Below are 17,236 nucleotides of genomic sequence, written 5' to 3'. Positions count from 1 at the left end.
GAAACATGCTAATCATACCTTCTACATTCATATCCAAAATCATTAATGTACAAGATAAACAGTAAAAGTTCCAACACTAATTCCTGTGGTAAGACTCTGATCAGATGCTTCCAATGAGAAATACAACTCTCCACCAAAACCCTCTGCCTCCTATCATCAAGCCACTTTTGGATTAAATTTGCCAACTGCCTTAGATCCCGTGGGCTCTAACCTTTTGGACAATCTCTCACATGGAACCGTGTCTAAGTCCATGTGTAGACTACATCAACTGCACTGCCTTCCTCAATACCTGTTATTACTTCTTTGAAAAACCAAGTCAAATTGGGCAGGCAGAATTTTCCCCAAACAAGACCATGCAGACTATATTTCCCTTGCCTTTCCAAGTGTAGTTTAATCCTGTCCCTCAGAATTTTTTTCCAATAACTTCTCAAGCACACTAGCACCATTAGACACCCAGGCTTATCCCTGCTGACTTCTTGAATAAAGGAGCAACATTTGTTGTCATCCAGTCATCTGGTACTTCAACTGTGGCGAGAAAAGATTTAAAAATCATTGTCAGAGCACCAGCAATCTCCTCCCCTGTCTCCCATACCAGTCAGGATATATCTCATTAGGCCCTGGGGCTTTATCCAACTTTAAACCCACTAAAAACCCGAAAATCTCCTCATTTTTAATGCCAACATGTTCTAGAATTTCACCATTCCCCTACCTGAGTTCTCCAGCTAAAATATCCTTCTCCTTATGAATACAGGTGAGACCGGTGGGTCTCATGTCTGTGGTGGGTAAGCTGTTAGAAAGGATTCTAAGGGATAGGATCTATGAACACCTAGAGAATCATGGACTGATTAGGGACAGTCAGCATGGCTTTGTGAAGGGAAGATCTTGCCTCACAAGCCTGATAGAGTTCTTTGAGGAGGTGACGAGGAAGATTGATGAGGGTAGTGCGGTGGATGTGGTCTATATGGATTTTAGTAAGGTGTTTGATAAGGTCCTTATGGTAGGCTTCTTCAGAAGGTCAGAGGCCAAGGGATCCAGGGAAGCTTGGCTGTAGAAAGCAGAGGTTGTGGTGGAGGGAGGGCCCTCGGATTGGAGGGCAGTGACTAGTGGTGTCCATAGAACCATAGAACCATACAGCACAAAACAGGCCCTTCGGCCCACCATGTTGTGCCATCCATCAAACCACCCTCACACTATCTAACCCCTTCCTCCCGCATATCCCCCCATCCCACACTCCTCCATATGCCTATCCAACAAGCTCTTGAACCTGTTCAATATATCTGCCTCCACCACAACCCCAGGCAGTGCATTCCATGCACCAACCACTCATTGGGTGGAAAACCTCCCCCTGACATCTCCCCTGAACCTCCCACCCATAACCTTAAAGCCATGCCCTCTCGTCTTGAGCATTAGTGCCCTGGGAAGGAGGCGCTGACTGTCAACTCTATCTATTCCTCTCAGTATTTTATATACCTCTATCACGTCTCCTCTCATCCTCCTCCTTTCCAGTGAATAAAGCCCTAGCACCTTAAGCCTCTCCTCATATTCAATACTCTCTAATCCGGGCAGCATCCTGGTAAATCTCCTCTGCACCCTCTCCAACGCCTCCACCTCCTTCCTATAATGAGGCGACCAGAACTGAACACAGTACTCTAAGTGTGGTCTAATTAGAGTTTTGTAAAGCTGCATCATCACCTCGCGGCTCTTAAACTCAATCCCGCGATTTATGAAAGCTAACATCCCATTGGCCTTTTTAACTGCTCTTTCCACCTGTGAAGCAACTTTCAATGAACTGTGAATATGAACCCCCAGATCCCTCTGCTCCTCCACACTGCCAAGTACCTTGCCATTCACCCAGTACTCTGCCCTGGAGTTTGTCCTTCCAAAGTGTACCACCTCACACTTCTCCGGATTGAACTCCATCTGCCACTTGTCAGCCCAGCTCTGCATCCTATCAATATCCCTCTGTAAGCTTCGACAGCCCTCCACACTATCCACAACACCGCCTATCTTAGTGTCATCTGCAAACTTACTAACCCAGCCCTCCACCCCCTCATCTGTCATCTATAAATATCACAAAAAGTAGAGGTCCCAGAACCGATCCCTGCAGGACACCACTAGTCACTGCCTTCCAATCCGAGGGCACTCCTTCCACCACAACCCTCTGCTTTCTACAGGCAAGCCAATTCCTAATCCACACAGCCAAGCTTCCTTGGATCCCTTGGCCTCTGACCTTCTGAAGAAGACTACCATGAGGAACCTTATCAAACGCCTTACTAAAATCCATGTAAACCACATCCACCGCACTGCCCTCATCAATCTTCCTGGTCACCTCCTCAAAGAACTCTATCAGGCTTGTGAGGCAAGATCTTCCCTTCATAAAGCCATGCTGGCTGTCCCTAATCAGTCCATGATTCTCTAGGTGTTCATAAATCCTATCCCTCAGAATCCTTTCTAACCGCTTACCCACCACAGACGTAAGGCTCGCCGGTCTGTAATTCCCTGGACTATCTCTATTACCTTTTTTGAACAAGGGGACAACATTCGCAACCCTCCAATCCTCTGGCACCATCCCCGTGGACAACGAGGACTCAAAGATCCTTACCAGCGGTTCAACAATCTCCTCCCTAGCCTCTCGAAGCAGCCTGGGGAAAATCCCGTCAGGCCCCGGAGATTTATCTGTCTTAATATTATTTAACAACTTCAACACATCCTCTCTCTTGATATCTACAACCTCAAGAACATTACCCCTACCAGCTCTCCCTTCCGTATCATCAAGACCCCTCTCCCTGGTGAATACCGAAGAGAAGTATTCATTGAGAACTTCTCCCACTTCCGCCGCCTCCAGGCACATTCTCCCACCTTTGTCCTTAATCGGACCTACCTTTACCCTAGCCATCCTCCTACCCTTCACGTACTTGAAAAAGGCCTTGGGATTTTCCTTAACCCTACTAGCCAAAGCCTTTTCATGTCCCCTTCTAGCCCTCCTCAGCCCTTTCTTAAGTTCCTTCCTCGCTACCCTATATTCCTCACGGGCCCTGTCTGAACCTTGCTGCTTATACCTCACGTATGCTACCTTCTTCTCCCTAACAAGTCGTTCCACCTCTCTCGTCATCCACGGTTCCTTCACCCTGACATTCTTTCTCTGCCTCACCGGGACATATTTATCCCTAACATCCTGCATAAGATCCCTGAACATCGACCACATCTCCATGGTACATTTTCCTTCAAAAAGGACATCCCAATTTACACTCCCAAGTTCTCTCCTTATAGCCTCGTAGTTCGCCCTTCCCCAATTGAAAAACCTCTTGTCCTCTCTGCACCTGTCCCTGTCCATGACAATTTTAAAGGTTATGGACCAATGGTCACTGTCCCCCAAATGCTCACCCACCAATAGATCCTTCACCTGTCCCGGTTCATTTCCTAAAACTGGATCTAACATGGCATTCCCTCTAGTCGGCATGTCAACATACTGCGTCAGGAATCCCTCCTGGACACATTTAACAAATTCCGTCCCATCTAAACCTTTGGCACTAAGCAGGTTCCAATCTATATTTGGGAAGTTGAAGTCTCCCATTATAACAACCCTGTTATTTTTGCTTCTCTCCAAACACTGCCTGCCAATCTGCTCCTCTATATCTCTACTGCTACCGGGGGGCCTATAGAATACTCCTAGTAGAGTAACTGCTCCTTTCTTGTTCCTTAATTCCACCCATACGGACTCTAGAGATGATCCTTCTACAACATCCATCTTTTCCACAGCCATAACAGTGTCCCTGACCAGTATCGCCACCCCTCGTCCTCTTCTCCCCGCCCTCCCTATCCCTCTTAGAACACCGAAAACCAGGAATATTCAATATCCACTCCTCTCCTGACGTCAGCCACGTCTCAGTAATAGCCACGATATCATAGTCCCCCATACTTATCCAAGCCCTCAGTTCATCCCCCTTATTCCTGACACTTCTTGCATTTAAGTAAACACACTTCAGTCCATCTACCTTACTACTTTTATAGCCTGTATTCTGCTTCTCCTTCCCCAAAGCCTCTCTACCTGTTTGATCTAACTTTTCCCCATTCCCTTCTTCCTCTGACCTACTCCTCCGGTTCCCTTCCCCCTCACAAACTAGTTTAAACTCTCCCGAACCACCCTAGCAAATCTTGCCGCAAGGATATTGGCCCCCTTCTGGTTCAGGTGTAACCTGTCCTCTCTGTACAGGTCCCACCTTCCCGAGAAGAGATCCCAATGATCCAGAAATCTAAAACCCTCCCTCCTGCACCAGCTTCTCAGCCACGCATTTATCTGCCGCCTCCTCCTATTCCTGCCTTCACTATCACGTGGCACTGGCAGCAATCCCCAAGATTGCTACCCTTGAGGTCCTGTTCCTCAATTTTCTGCCTAGCTCCCTGAACTCACTCTTCAGGACCTCATCCCCCTTCCTACCTATGTCGTTGGTGCCAATATGGACCACAACTTCTGGCTGCTCACCCTCCCACTCAAGAATTCTGTGGACCCAATCAGTGACATCCCGAACCCTAGCACCTGGGAGGCAACATACCATCTGGGATTCATGCTCACTGCCACAGAACCTCCTATCTGTTTCCCTGACTATTGAGTCCCCTATCACTACCACATGTCTCTTTCCCACCCTTCCCTTCTGAGCAGCAGTACCAGTCCCAGTGCCAGAGACCTGGTAACTGCAGCTAGGCCCCTGCAGGTCATCCCCATCAACAGCCTCCAAGGCAGAAAACTTGTTACTGAGGCGAACAGCCTCCGGGGTTCCCTGCTCTGTCTGCCTGCCTGACTTCTTCTTCCTCTTCCCTCCCCTGACAGTCACCATTCTATCTGCCTCCTGAACCTCAGATGTACCTGCTCTAAGGGGGGTGACTGTCACCTGATGCACCGTGTCTACAAAACTCTCTCCCTCCCTTATGCTGCGCAGTGTTTGTAGCTGTGACTCCAGCTCATCAACTCTGAGCAGAAGTTCGTCCAGCCTCAAGCACTTACTGCAGATGTGGCCATCTTGGACCACAGCAAGGTCCACGAGTTCCCACATCAAACAGCTGCAGCACACCACCATGTCCTCCATCTGACTACCTTTCTTTTTTCCCTAGTTAGTCCTACCTACAAATCTATAATGAACAACAGGTAAACCTTGCCTTTACCTACTTACCAGCTACTTACCCTCCTTGCCCCTTCACGCCGAAGCCCCTTGAGCCAAAGCCCAGAACACTCTGCTGCCACTCACGCCGCTGCCCACTCCGATGCTGCCCGCTCTATAGGCTGCTTGCTTTTTAAGCTGCCCGTGCCGCGCCTGCGCAGTCCAGCCCCCACTCGACTACTTAGAAAAAACTTATAAAAAACTAACCCTTACACCTAAAAACCCTAATAAAAGTGATAAACAGAGAAAACACTTAGCTGCTCCAAAGTCCTCCAAACCGAAGCCCGAGTCCTCCGAAGTTTTTTTTCTCTCCTTTTTAAGCTGCCTGCATCGCGCCTGCGCAGTCCAGCCCCCACTCGACTACTTAGAAAAAACTTATAAAAATCTAACCGCAGGGATCGGTTCTGGGACCTCTACTTTTTGTGATATTTATAGATGACTTAGATGAGGGGGTGGAAGGCTGGGTTAGTAAGTTTGCAGACGACACTAAGATCGACGGAGTTGTGGATAGTGTGGAGGGCTGTCAGACCTTACAGAGGGATATTGATAGGATGCAGAGCTGGGCTGAGAAGTGGCAGATGGAGTTCAATCCAGAGAAGTGTGAGGTGGTACACTTTGGAAGGACAAACTCCAGAGCAGAGTACAAGGTAAATGGCAAGGTACTTGGCAGTGTAGAGGAGCAGAGGGATCTGGGGGTTCATATTCACAGTTCACTGAAAGTTGCCTCATAGGTGGATAGAGCAGTTAAGAAGGCCTATGGGATGTTAGCTTTCATAAATCGTGGGATTGAGTTTAAGAGCCGCGAAGTGATGATGCAGCTTTACAAAACTCTAGTTAGACCACACTTAGAGTACTGTGTTCAGTTCTGGTCGCCTCATTATAGGAAGGAGGTGGAGGTGTTGGAGAGGGTGCAGAGGAGATTTACCAGGATGCTGCCTGGATTAGAGCGTATGGAATATGAGGAGAGGCTTAAGGTGCTAGGGCTTTATTCACTGGAAAGGAGGAGGATGAGAGGAGACATGACAGAGGTATATAAAATATTGAGAGGAATAGGTAGAGTAGACAGTCAGTGCCTCCTTCCCAGGGCACTAAGGCTCAAGACGAGAGGGCATGGCTTTAAGGTTATGGGTGGGAGGTTCAGGGGAGATGTCAGGGGGAGGTTTTTCACCCAGAGAGTGGTTGGTGCATGGAATGCACTGCCTGGGGTTGTGGTGGAGGCAGATACATTGGACAGGTTCAAGAGTTTGTTGGATAGGCATATGGATGAATTTGCGATAGAGGGATATGCAGGAGGAAGGGGTTAGATAGTGTGAGGGTGGTTTGATGGATGGCACAACATGGTGGGCCGAAGAGCCTGTTTTGTTCTGTATGGTTCTATGGTTTATAAATTTATTTAAGATGTTAATTAAAGAAGGCCATATAAGATTATATTGTGTTGAAGCATCTGGAGGAAATCCAAACAGCTATAGGAAGAACATGCAAACTCCACATAGACAGCACTAGAGATCAGGATTCATCCTGGGTCACTGGAGCTGTGAGACAGCAACTCTATGAGCAGTGTCATTGTGCCACCAGTCCAGTGGGTGCCAAATTACAACCACCTGAAAAGTTCTTCCTTGTTTCCCCTCTAAACCTCTTACCCCTTACCCTAAACCTATGCAGTCTCAGTTTAGATACCTCTGCTAAGGGGTAAGTTTCCTCATTCACCTGAAATATGCCCTCATAATTTTCTGTACATCTATCAGGTCCCACACCACCCCCCTCCCCCCACATCCATCCAGCCTATATCTGCTCATTGACTGAACTGCTCCATCCTAGGCAACATCCCAGTGAATCTCCTCTGCACCCTCTGCAGTGCAATCACATCCTTCCTATAGTGTAGCAACCAGAACTGCACACATTATAAAACAATGTTAGATCACAGCTGGAGTAAAGTGGTACCATAAGCTCTTATGGTCTGTACCCCAGCTACTGTTTCCAGCATTTATTGTTTTTATTTCAGATCTGTAGCTTTTGTAGTATTCGAATCTTTCCCTTCCCACTCCTACCTTTTATCTTGGGTGATCCCCAGAATTTATTCTTGGCATCCTCATCTTATCTATGTCCTGCCACTCCCCAGCTCCAGCTAAAAATACTGATATGGGAATTGATACCACACTTCTATTTCACCACCAACTCTTCGAATCCCTTCCCTTTTCCTAACACCCAATCCGACAAGCAATAAATTCCTCCAATTAAACAAAGGGAATACCAGTACGGGTATCCACATTTCTTGCCACAAAACCCATTCCCTTGCCATCAGTTCCGTCCTTCTCCATAGCAACTGTCTGATGTTAGATCAGCGCAGTCACCTTTGTTTTATTTTTGACCTCAAGATGAGCTTCAAAACTCATATCTGCCCCATCATGGAGAGGACCTGTTTGAGCCTCTAAGAGATCATCTGATTCTATTCTGCCTCATCTTATCAACTGCTGAAATCCTAATCCCTGGCTTTGTTACTTTGTGAGTTAACCACTTCCAACACATCATGACTGGCCTCTCTAGTGCTGCAGCTGTAAAACTCCCACTCCCAACTCTTTGACTTCTGTTCACCCTCCAGACCTGTACTTCTGATCGACACTTACTTCTGGTCGGTAATACTTCAGGTTTAAAATTCTTATTCTTGGGTTCTACCCCCTCCATGGCTTTTACCTTTTCTATTTTAATAACAATTACAGATCTGACTGTTGTGCACCCCCATCCCTTTGCCCATCAATGGCCACACCGCTAGTTACTAGGCCTTAAGCTTGACAATTCCTTTTTTAAACCTCTCCACCTTTCTTTCCTTCCTTGAGGCCCCTTTAAATCCAGGTGTTTGTTCAAACATTTGGACATCTGCCCTAATGTATGGCATAGTGTCCAATGGTTTGATAACAGTCCTGTGCAAGGGCATTAATGTGCAATATATTTATTCAAGTTGTTGAACCTGTAACTTACTTTGTTCTCCTCTTCCAGCTGCCTTTTCAACTCTTCAATACTTTGTGTGAAAGACAATTTCCCCCGGCTTAGCTGGTTAATCAAAGCTTCCTTTTCTTCCATTTGTCTGCTGAACTCTCCTGATGATAATCAAAGAACAATTTCATAAGTTCATCAATGAACATAATTAGGTAAGATCTTTATTAGTCACATGTACATTGAAACACACAGTGAACTGCATTTTTTGCGTAGAGTGTTCTGGGGGCAGCCCGCAAGTGTCGCCACGCTTCCGACGCCAACATAGCACGCCCACAACTTCTTAACCTGTACGCCTTTGGAATGTGGGAGGAAACCGGAGCATCTGGAGGAAACCCACGCAGACACAGGGAGAACGTACAAACTCCTTACAGACAGCGGTGGGAATTGAACCAGGGTCGCTGGCACAGTAAAGCATTACGCTAACTGCTACACTACCGTGCCTGCCTCTCTTATTAGATTCTCTTATTATTTCCCTCTTATTATTTCCTCTCTTATTAGAGGGGAAATTAGATTTCCCCTCTTCTGCTTTCAGGACTTCCCTGAATGCCTCTTGCTTGCTTTGACACCTTGCTAGACAGGTTTCCAGCATCTCTCAAGTAGATATCCTTTGTGTTCACTGGGGTTGAATTACAGTCATCATTTACATGAAAATACAAGAGCACTGGTGTGGGAGAAACCCTGCCCAACCAATCCCACCCACATGTATTGACACCTGCTGTGTCAGTATCAGGTGGACGGGTGGTTAAAATTGCTGACAGGACTTTCTCCCTGGCCTGAGTGCAAAAGTAGATTTTGGCCAATGGAACTAAATGGGATGAGGAGCCACAAAGGGCACATCATTCCAATTATTGTTCCCAGGGTCCAAGACAACATTGTGCCTAGCAGCTGACTCTGCCTGAATTAAAATCAGGACGGAAACAGAAAATGCTGTAAACATTTAGCAAGTCAAGGAGCATCTGCAGAAAGAGTGAACATTTCAGATCAATTGCTGTAGTCACCCATCTGTGAAAATCAAAATAACTGCAGATAAGATGCTGGAAAACTAAAATAAAATAAAAACAGGACACACTGGAAACATTCAGAAGGTCAGGCCACACCTGTGGGAAGAGAAACAGAGTTGATGTTTCAGGTCGAAGACCCTTCGCCAGATCTGGAAAGGAGACAAAGAAAGCTGCAGGGAGGGTAGGGGAGGGGTGATATCTCTGACAGGGTAAAGCCAGGGTGACCAATGGGAGATGCTGTCAACAAGTGAGAGGGAGCAGTTAGAGAGCGAGAACATAGACAAAAGTATTAGGAGTTGCAAAATGCAGAACAGGAAAACATGCCAAACATGTCTGGCAGGGTGTATCCTCACTTCCAGAGAAACATCAACAATCCCCTTCTTACTGCACTTGCCCTTGCAACCACAGGCAATGCAACACTTGTCCTTCTCTTCTCACATTCCAGGGACCCAAACAGTCTTTCCAGGTGAAGCAGTAATTCACTTCTTCTTCTTCTGATCTAGTGTACTACATTTGGTGTTCACAACGTGGCCTCCTCTACACTGGAGAAACCAAAGACAGATTGGGTGACTGTCTTGTGGAGCTCCTGTGTTCAGTCCACAGGGGTGATCCCGAGCTTCCCATTGCTACCCCTTTAATTCTTCATCCCACTCCCATTCTGACCTATTGGTCTGTTCCCTCCTGCACAGTTACAATGAGGCCCAACACAAGCTTGAGGAACAGCACCTCATCTTCCATCTGGGCACTTTGAGCCTACTGTACTTAATATTGTATTCTACAACTTCAGGTGATGATTTCTGTCTGTATCAGTCGTCCATCTGTGACACTGGTTCAGCTCGTTTGTTGTTTTTCTCCTTTCTTTTTACCCTCTGGGAATGGATGGCGTACCCAACCTGACCTGCCGGGCACGTCCTCCTGCTCTGCATTTCACAACTCTTACATTCGTTTGACTACGTTCTTTTGTCAATGTTCTCACTCTCTAACTGCTCTCATTCACTCATTGACCAGATAACATTGTTTACAGCTTATCACCATGGTCACCCTGGTTTTACCCAACAGAGACAACATTCCTGCAGCTTTACAAGATTCTTTTCTCTCTTTCCCAGTTCTGGTGAAGGGAATTCGACCTGAAACATGAACTCTGTTTCTCTTCTTGCAGATGCAGCCTGACCTGCTGTGTAGAATCACAATCAGATTTATTATCACTGACATATGATGTGAAATTTGTTGTTTCGCAGCCCCAGTACAATACAAAGACATAAAAAATATTATAAATTACAGAAATAAATAAATAGTGCAAAAACAAGGAATAATAAGCTAGCGTTCATGGACCATTCAGGAATCTGATGGCAGAAGGGAAGAAGCTGTTTCTAAATCGTTGTATTTCTAGCATTTTCTGTTTTTACTTCATTCATCTGCAATATTAGCTCCATTAGTATATCCTGAGCTGATGGGCATTGTCCCACAGCCCTGGTATTGGCAACACATAACATAGATAAATGTGCAATCACCATTTAACAGCCCCCATTAATGTGGCCTCACCGCTTTGGAGAGTGGTACAACACAGCAAAAGGCCCTGGGTGTCGACCCAGATGCCTATCTACACTAACCCATTTTCCTGTATTTGGCCTACTCCTTTCATAGCCACGTACCTGTCCAATTGTTTTTCTTAAAATCCTGTGACCTGCCTCTACCACCTCCTCTGACAGCTTGTTCCATATACCCACCACCCTCTGTGTGAAAAACTTACCCCTCAGATCTCCTTTAAATATTTCCTCTCTCATCTTAAGCCTGTGCTCTCTAGTTTTAGATTCCTCTACCCTTGGAAAATGCCTATCTATGCCGCTCATAATTTTATAAACTTTTATAAGGTCACCTCTCCGTCCTCAGATCTAGTGTGAACAATCCTGGCCCTTCCAATCTCTGCTTGTAATTACAGGCATCCATTCCAGACAACATCCTGGTGAATCTCTTCTGCAGAAAAGTAGGCAGATTTTGGAAATGTGCAAAAATAAAAGGGTTGTTGTCATGGGAGACCTGTAGCATATTCTTTCTATAGTGTGGTGGCCAGAACTGCCCTCAATATTCCAAGTGTGGCCTAACCAATGTCTTGTACAGTTGCAACTCTCATACTCAATATCCCTGCCTATGAAGGCAAGCAAGCCAAACACCCTCTTCACTACTCTATCCACCTATGTCTCCATTTTTTGGGAGCTATGAACTTGCACCCCAAGAATGCTTCTAAGACCTCTGCCACTTAATGCATTACCTAGATAAGATCTCTTTATTAGTCACATGTACATTGAAACACACAGTGAAATGCATCTTTTGCATGGAGTGTTCTAGGGGCAGCATGCAAGTGTTGCCACGCTTCCGGTGTCAACATAGCATGCCCACAACTTCCTAACCTGTATGTCTTTGGAACGTGGGAGGAAACCGGAGCACCCAGAGGAAACCCACGCAGTCACTGGGGGAACGTACCCGTGCCTACCTCACACACATCTGGATTAAAGTCCATTTTTCACCACTTGGCCCAACTCCAGCTGATCTGCGTCCCTCTAAGGCAACCATCCTCTCTATCTACAACTCCAGCAATCTTCATGTCATCACCAAATCTTCTTATGAGACCACAGACCATCCAAGTCATTCATAAGTATGACAAATAACGATGGTCCCAGCACCGATTCCTGCAGTACGCCAGTGGTTTCAGATTTCCAGCATCTGCAGTTATCATACAGTTATCTTTAAAGTTCACTCATAACCTTGTTCTTCTAATCAGTGCATTGCTAATCAGGGAAAGTATCACAGCTGCAGAAAGGGAGGACGTCGTGATGGGATCATCTACTGAGTCAGTGTGAGTGGAAGTCAGAAACTGGAAGGGAGTGATCACCCTATTGGGAGTATTCTATAGGCCCCCCAATAGCCACCAGGAAACTGAGGAGCAGATAAGTAGGCAGATTTTGGAAATGTGCAAAAATAAAAGGATTGTTGTCATGGGAGACTTCAACTTCTCTAATATTGATTGGCACCTCCTCAGTGCAAAAGGTTTAGATGGGGCAGAATTTGTTAGGTGTGTCCAGGAAGGATTCCTGACACAATATGTGGACAGGCCAACTACAGGTGAGGCCATACCGGATCTAGTACTAGACAATGAACCTGGTTAAGCGGCAGACCTCTCGGAGATAGTGACCACAACTACCTGACCTTTAGCATAGCCACGGACAAGGATAGAAGCAGACGATATGGGAAAGTTTTTAATTGGGGGAGGAATAATTACAATGGTACTAGACAGGAACTTGGCAGCATAAATTGGGAACTGATGTTCTCAGGGAAATGCACAGCAGAAATGTGGAGGTTATTTAGGGAACACTTGCATGGGATTCTGGATAGGTTTGTCCCACTGACACAGGAAACGGATAGTAGGGTGAAGGAACCATGGTTGACAAGAGAGGTGGAACATTTACTCAAAAGAGGAAGAAGGAAGCATACGTATGGTTTAGGAAGCAACAGATAAGATATCTTTATTAGTCACACATACATCGAAACACACAGTGAAATACATCTTTTGCGTAGTGTGTTCTGGGGGCAGCCCGCAAGTGTCGCCACACTTCTGGCACCAACATAGCATGCCCACAACTTCCTAACCCGTACGCCTTTGGAATGTGGGAGGAAACCGGAGCACCCAGAGGAAACCCACGCAGACATGGGGAGAACGTACAAACTCCTTACAGACAGCGGCCGAAATTGAACCCAGGTCACTGGCGCTGTAAAGCGTTATTCTAACTGCTACTTGAGAATTATAAGGTAGCCAGGAAGGAGCTTAAGAAGGGACTTAGGAAAGCTAGAAGGGGACATGAGAAGGCCTTGGCAAGTAGGATTAAGGAAAACCCCAAGGCATTCTACACGTATGTGAAGAACAGGAGGATGACTGGAGTGAGGGTAGGACTGCTCAGGGATAAAGGGAGAACCATTTGCCTGGAGGCAGAGGAGGTAGGGGAGGTCCTTAATGAATATTTTGCTTCAGTGTTCACCAGGGAGAGGTACCTGGGCGAATGTGAGGTCAGCATAGAACAGGCTAATGTGCTGGAGCATGTCGAGGTTAAAATAAAGAGGTAGCGTTGGAGCTTCTAAAAAAACATTAGGATACACAGACACAAAAAATTCTACAGATGCTGGAATCTGGAGTAGCACACAAAAAATGCTGGAGGAACTCAGCGGGTCAGGCAGCATCTATGGAGGGAAATAAAGGGTCGACGTTTCGGGCTGAGACCCTTCATCAGGTCTGGAAAGGAAGAGGGCAGAAACTAGAATAAGAAGGTGAGGGGAGGGGGAGGATACACGTCCCTTGGGCCAGACGGGATACACCCCAGTTTGCTACAGGAAGCGAGGGAAGAAATTGCTGGGGCGTTGTCGATGATCTTTGTGTCCTCCCTGGCCACAGGAGTGGTAATAGAGGATTGGAGGATTGCAAATGTTGTTCCATTGTTCAAGGAAGGTAATAGGGATAATTCTTGGAATTATAGACCAGTGAGTGGGCGAATTACTGGAGAGGATTCTTAGGGACAGACTTGACAGAGGTTTATAGGATTATGAGAGACATAGATAGAGTGGATAGCCAGCACCTTTTCCCCAGGGTAATAGCAAATACCAGAGGATACTGTTTAAGGTGAGTAGAGGAAAGTTTAGGGGAGATGTCAGAGGTAGTTTTTTTTTACCAGAGTGGTGGGTGCCTGGAACACACTGCCGAGGGTGGTGGAGGCTGATACAATAGGGACATTTAAAGAACTCTTAGGTAGGCACATGGATGTAAGAAAAATGGAGTGTTATGGGCTGTGTAGGAGGGCAGGGTTACCTTGACCATGGACTATGTTTATATAGGTCGGCACAACATCATGGGTCAGCACAACATTGTGGGCCGAAGGACCTGTACTGTGCTGTACTGTTCTATGTTCTTTTTTCTTTTAGACTTCCTCTAGCCCTCCATCTCTTCCCACATACTCTTTTCCTGTGATTTCCACACCATCCTCATTGAGAGGAAGTATTTTGACAGATATATCCAAGGAGAGGTCATGAACTCTTCCTCCTACCCTGCCCCAGTCCTGCCACCTCCTTCCTGTCCTTGCCTCCTAATCCAGTTCCTTACCATTCTGACTCTCCAACTTAGCCCTGTGTGAAGCAAGATCAGCCACTTGGCGTTGAAGTTCTCCAACTTTGGAATTTGCTTCATTCAATTGATCCTCATATGTTCTGCACATCTTCTCTGCATTGGCCTAAAATACCCAAAGATTGAATTAATCTATTTGTTATACATATATCAAACCACTGAGGGTGAACTTGACTGAACACTCTTGTATCCCCTGCATTGGTTAAGTCAGTGAGTCAAGTGAGTCAGTAAGGGCTTTGATAAGGTTCCGCATGGTAGGCTGCTATAGAAAGTTTCATCGAATGGGATCTAGGGAAAGTGAGCTGAATGGAACACAATTGGCTTGATGGTAGGAAGCAAAGGGCGATGGTGGAAGGTTGTTTTTCGGACTGGAGGCCCGTGACAAGTGGTGTTCCCCAGGGGTCGATGCTGGGCCCATTGCTATTTGTCATCTACGTCAACGATTTGGATGAGAATGTACAAGGCATGATTAGTAAGTTTGCAGATGACGTTAAAATAGGTGGTGTCATTGACAATGAAGACGGTTATCAGGATTTACAGAAGGATTTTGATCAGCTGGGTACGTGGGCTAAGGAATGGCAAATGGAGTTTAGTTCAGAAAAGTGCGAGGTGTTGCATTTTGGGAAAACAAATCAGGGTAGGACTTTCATAGGGAATGGTCAAGTGCTGGGGAGTGGTGTAGAACAGTGTGACCTAGGAGTACAAGTACATGGTTCCCTGAAAGTGGTATCACAGTTAGACAGGGTGGTGAAGAAGGCTTTTGGCACGCTGGCCTTCATTAGTCAGGGCATGGAGTATAGAAGTTGGAATGTTATGTGGTAGTTGTACAGGACATTGGTGAGGCTGCATTTGGAATTTTGTGTTCAGTTTTGGTCACCCTGCTGTAAGAAAGATGCCATTAAGCTAGAAAGAGTGCAGAGGAGATTTACGAGGATGTTGCCAAGACTTGAAGGACTGAGTTATGGAGAGAGGTTGAACAGGTTGGGACGTTTTTCATTGGAGCGTAGGAGAATGAGATGTGATCTTACAGAGGTGTACAAAATCATAAGGGGCACAGATAGGGTCAATGTACACAGTCTTTATCCCAGGGTTGGGAAAGCAAGATCTAAAGGGCATAGGTTTCAGTATGAGAGGGGAAAGATTTATTAAGAACCTGAGGGGTAACTTTTTCACCCAGAAGGTGGTGTGATATGGAACAAACTGCCAGAGGAAGTGGTTGAGGCAGGTACGTTAACGACATTTAAAAGGTACTTGGACAGGTACATGGCTAGGAAAGGTTTAGATTAATATGGGCTAAATGTGAGCAAATGGGATTAGCTTAGATTTGGCCCAGTTGGGCCAAAGAGCCTGTTTTCGTCCTGCGTGACTCTATGATTTTAAATCTGGGGCTCAGCCTTTGGCGTGACTCAAACACCTCCATGACCTCTGACCTGTTTCTCCATGCGATTGCTCATTGCTCAGGAGTGCCAGAATGCCATTGAGGTGTTTGCCATCAAGAGCAATGTCACTAGTACTGCATAATGATGCAATATCAGAGCTGGCTGGATTGACAGAGACAATGACTCGTAGATTACTTTGTGGGAAGCAGATTCCAAAATGAGCGATTTTGTAAATCCCAGAAAATAAACCAGTGAATAGGATGATGGGGCATTAAAAAATAATAAAAGCTATCTTATTTGGAGGATATTCCAAAAATCAAATGCAACTTGATAAGTGTAGTGCAGTGGGGTGGGTAGTGCAGGATTTTTGTATTCATTGGTCAAGTCACGGTTAGAATTTTATGTCCAGCTCCTTGAATTATGGAAAAGGTCCAGGAAGCTCAGTAAAACAATCCCAGGCATCACAGTTTCAGGAATGAGGTGAGAAGGCTAGGAGGTGACCTGCAGCATTGGCATGGCCTTCAATAAGATGAACTGGTGAAAATTAATGCCATGGCTGTTGAAGTCCAAGGTGGACAATGAAGTTTAGGATCAAAGGAATGACTGGAAAGGTTAGAAAGGTCACAGCTGAGTCAGGAAATGCTTCATGTGCAACAGTGAAAGAACCAGAATCCAGAAGTCTTGACAGATTTTTAAATAAATACTTAAAAATCTAAGATTATCTTTAGCCAAATTAAATCTATTGTTATTCCACTCCCATTTCGAGTGCAAGTAATCATTTATTAAGTGAAACTAGCCAATTATAGACCAGGTTCCTCCAAATTGCTTACCTTGGCTTTAGTGATATGTTCAATGTTGGAACCTAAATCATCTGTCTCCATTTTAAGTTCGCTCTTCTCTTTCTCTAACTTCTGTTTAACTCTTTGTAGATTATCAATCTGCTCACTCAGTTCTGCCACTGTGTCAGAGTGTTTCTTTCGCAGGGCAGAGCTAGTTGCCTCATGTTGCAAAGTCGCCTCCTCCAGATCCCGCCGCAGTTTCATAAATGCGGCTTCACGTTTCTTGTTCACCTCCACCTGTACTGCAGTCGCTCCTCCTGCTTCCTCTAACCTTTCACTCAATTCTTCCAGCTCTCGGGATACGTCAGACCTTTGCTTCTCTACCTTGGCCCTTGCAGCTCGTTCTGCCTCCAACTCCTCCTCGAGTTCTTCAATTCGAGCCTAGTTCAAAGAGCAAGAAGTAAGAGGATGAGAATTGGGATGACATATTGAGAATTACTCCATACATTGGATCTGATTTTAGAGCTCGTACAAAGGATATGTTGTTAACGGTTCCATTTTACGAGTCAGTGTCATTCTCAACACTGTTTGTACAAGTGAGTTATGAAGAAAATCTCCCTTCACTCTGCTCCCATAGTTAATCAAATCTATGGGACAATGTTCACAAAGCTGGATGGAAAGAATTCAAAATTCATTCCACAGGAGCCTTGCACTACAGTAAGATGGAGTAATCACTGGACAATGGGCAGGAACAGTGATGGGC

General features: G+C 45.7%; 1 protein-coding gene across 1 annotated transcript in view; it reads right to left on the bottom strand.

The window, feature by feature from the left end:
- Positions 1–17,236, bottom strand: part of LOC127578827 (myosin-7-like) — a 118,153-nt gene that overhangs the window by 23,334 nt on the left and 77,583 nt on the right. Inside the window, exons 28-30 of the mRNA XM_052031317.1 lie at positions 16,525–16,914; positions 14,295–14,421; positions 8,133–8,251 (exon numbers count right to left, since the gene is read on the bottom strand). Of these exons, the coding sequence (XP_051887277.1) occupies positions 8,133–8,251; positions 14,295–14,421; positions 16,525–16,914 (636 nt within the window). The remainder of the gene's footprint in view (positions 1–8,132; positions 8,252–14,294; positions 14,422–16,524; positions 16,915–17,236) is intronic.

The sequence above is a fragment of the Pristis pectinata genome, chromosome 16 (genome assembly GCF_009764475.1).
Source record: "Pristis pectinata isolate sPriPec2 chromosome 16, sPriPec2.1.pri, whole genome shotgun sequence".
NCBI classification, from domain to species: domain Eukaryota; kingdom Metazoa; phylum Chordata; class Chondrichthyes; order Rhinopristiformes; family Pristidae; genus Pristis; species Pristis pectinata.
The sequence above is the reverse complement of the archived record's forward strand: the minus strand, read 5'-3'. Positions and strand labels throughout refer to the sequence as shown.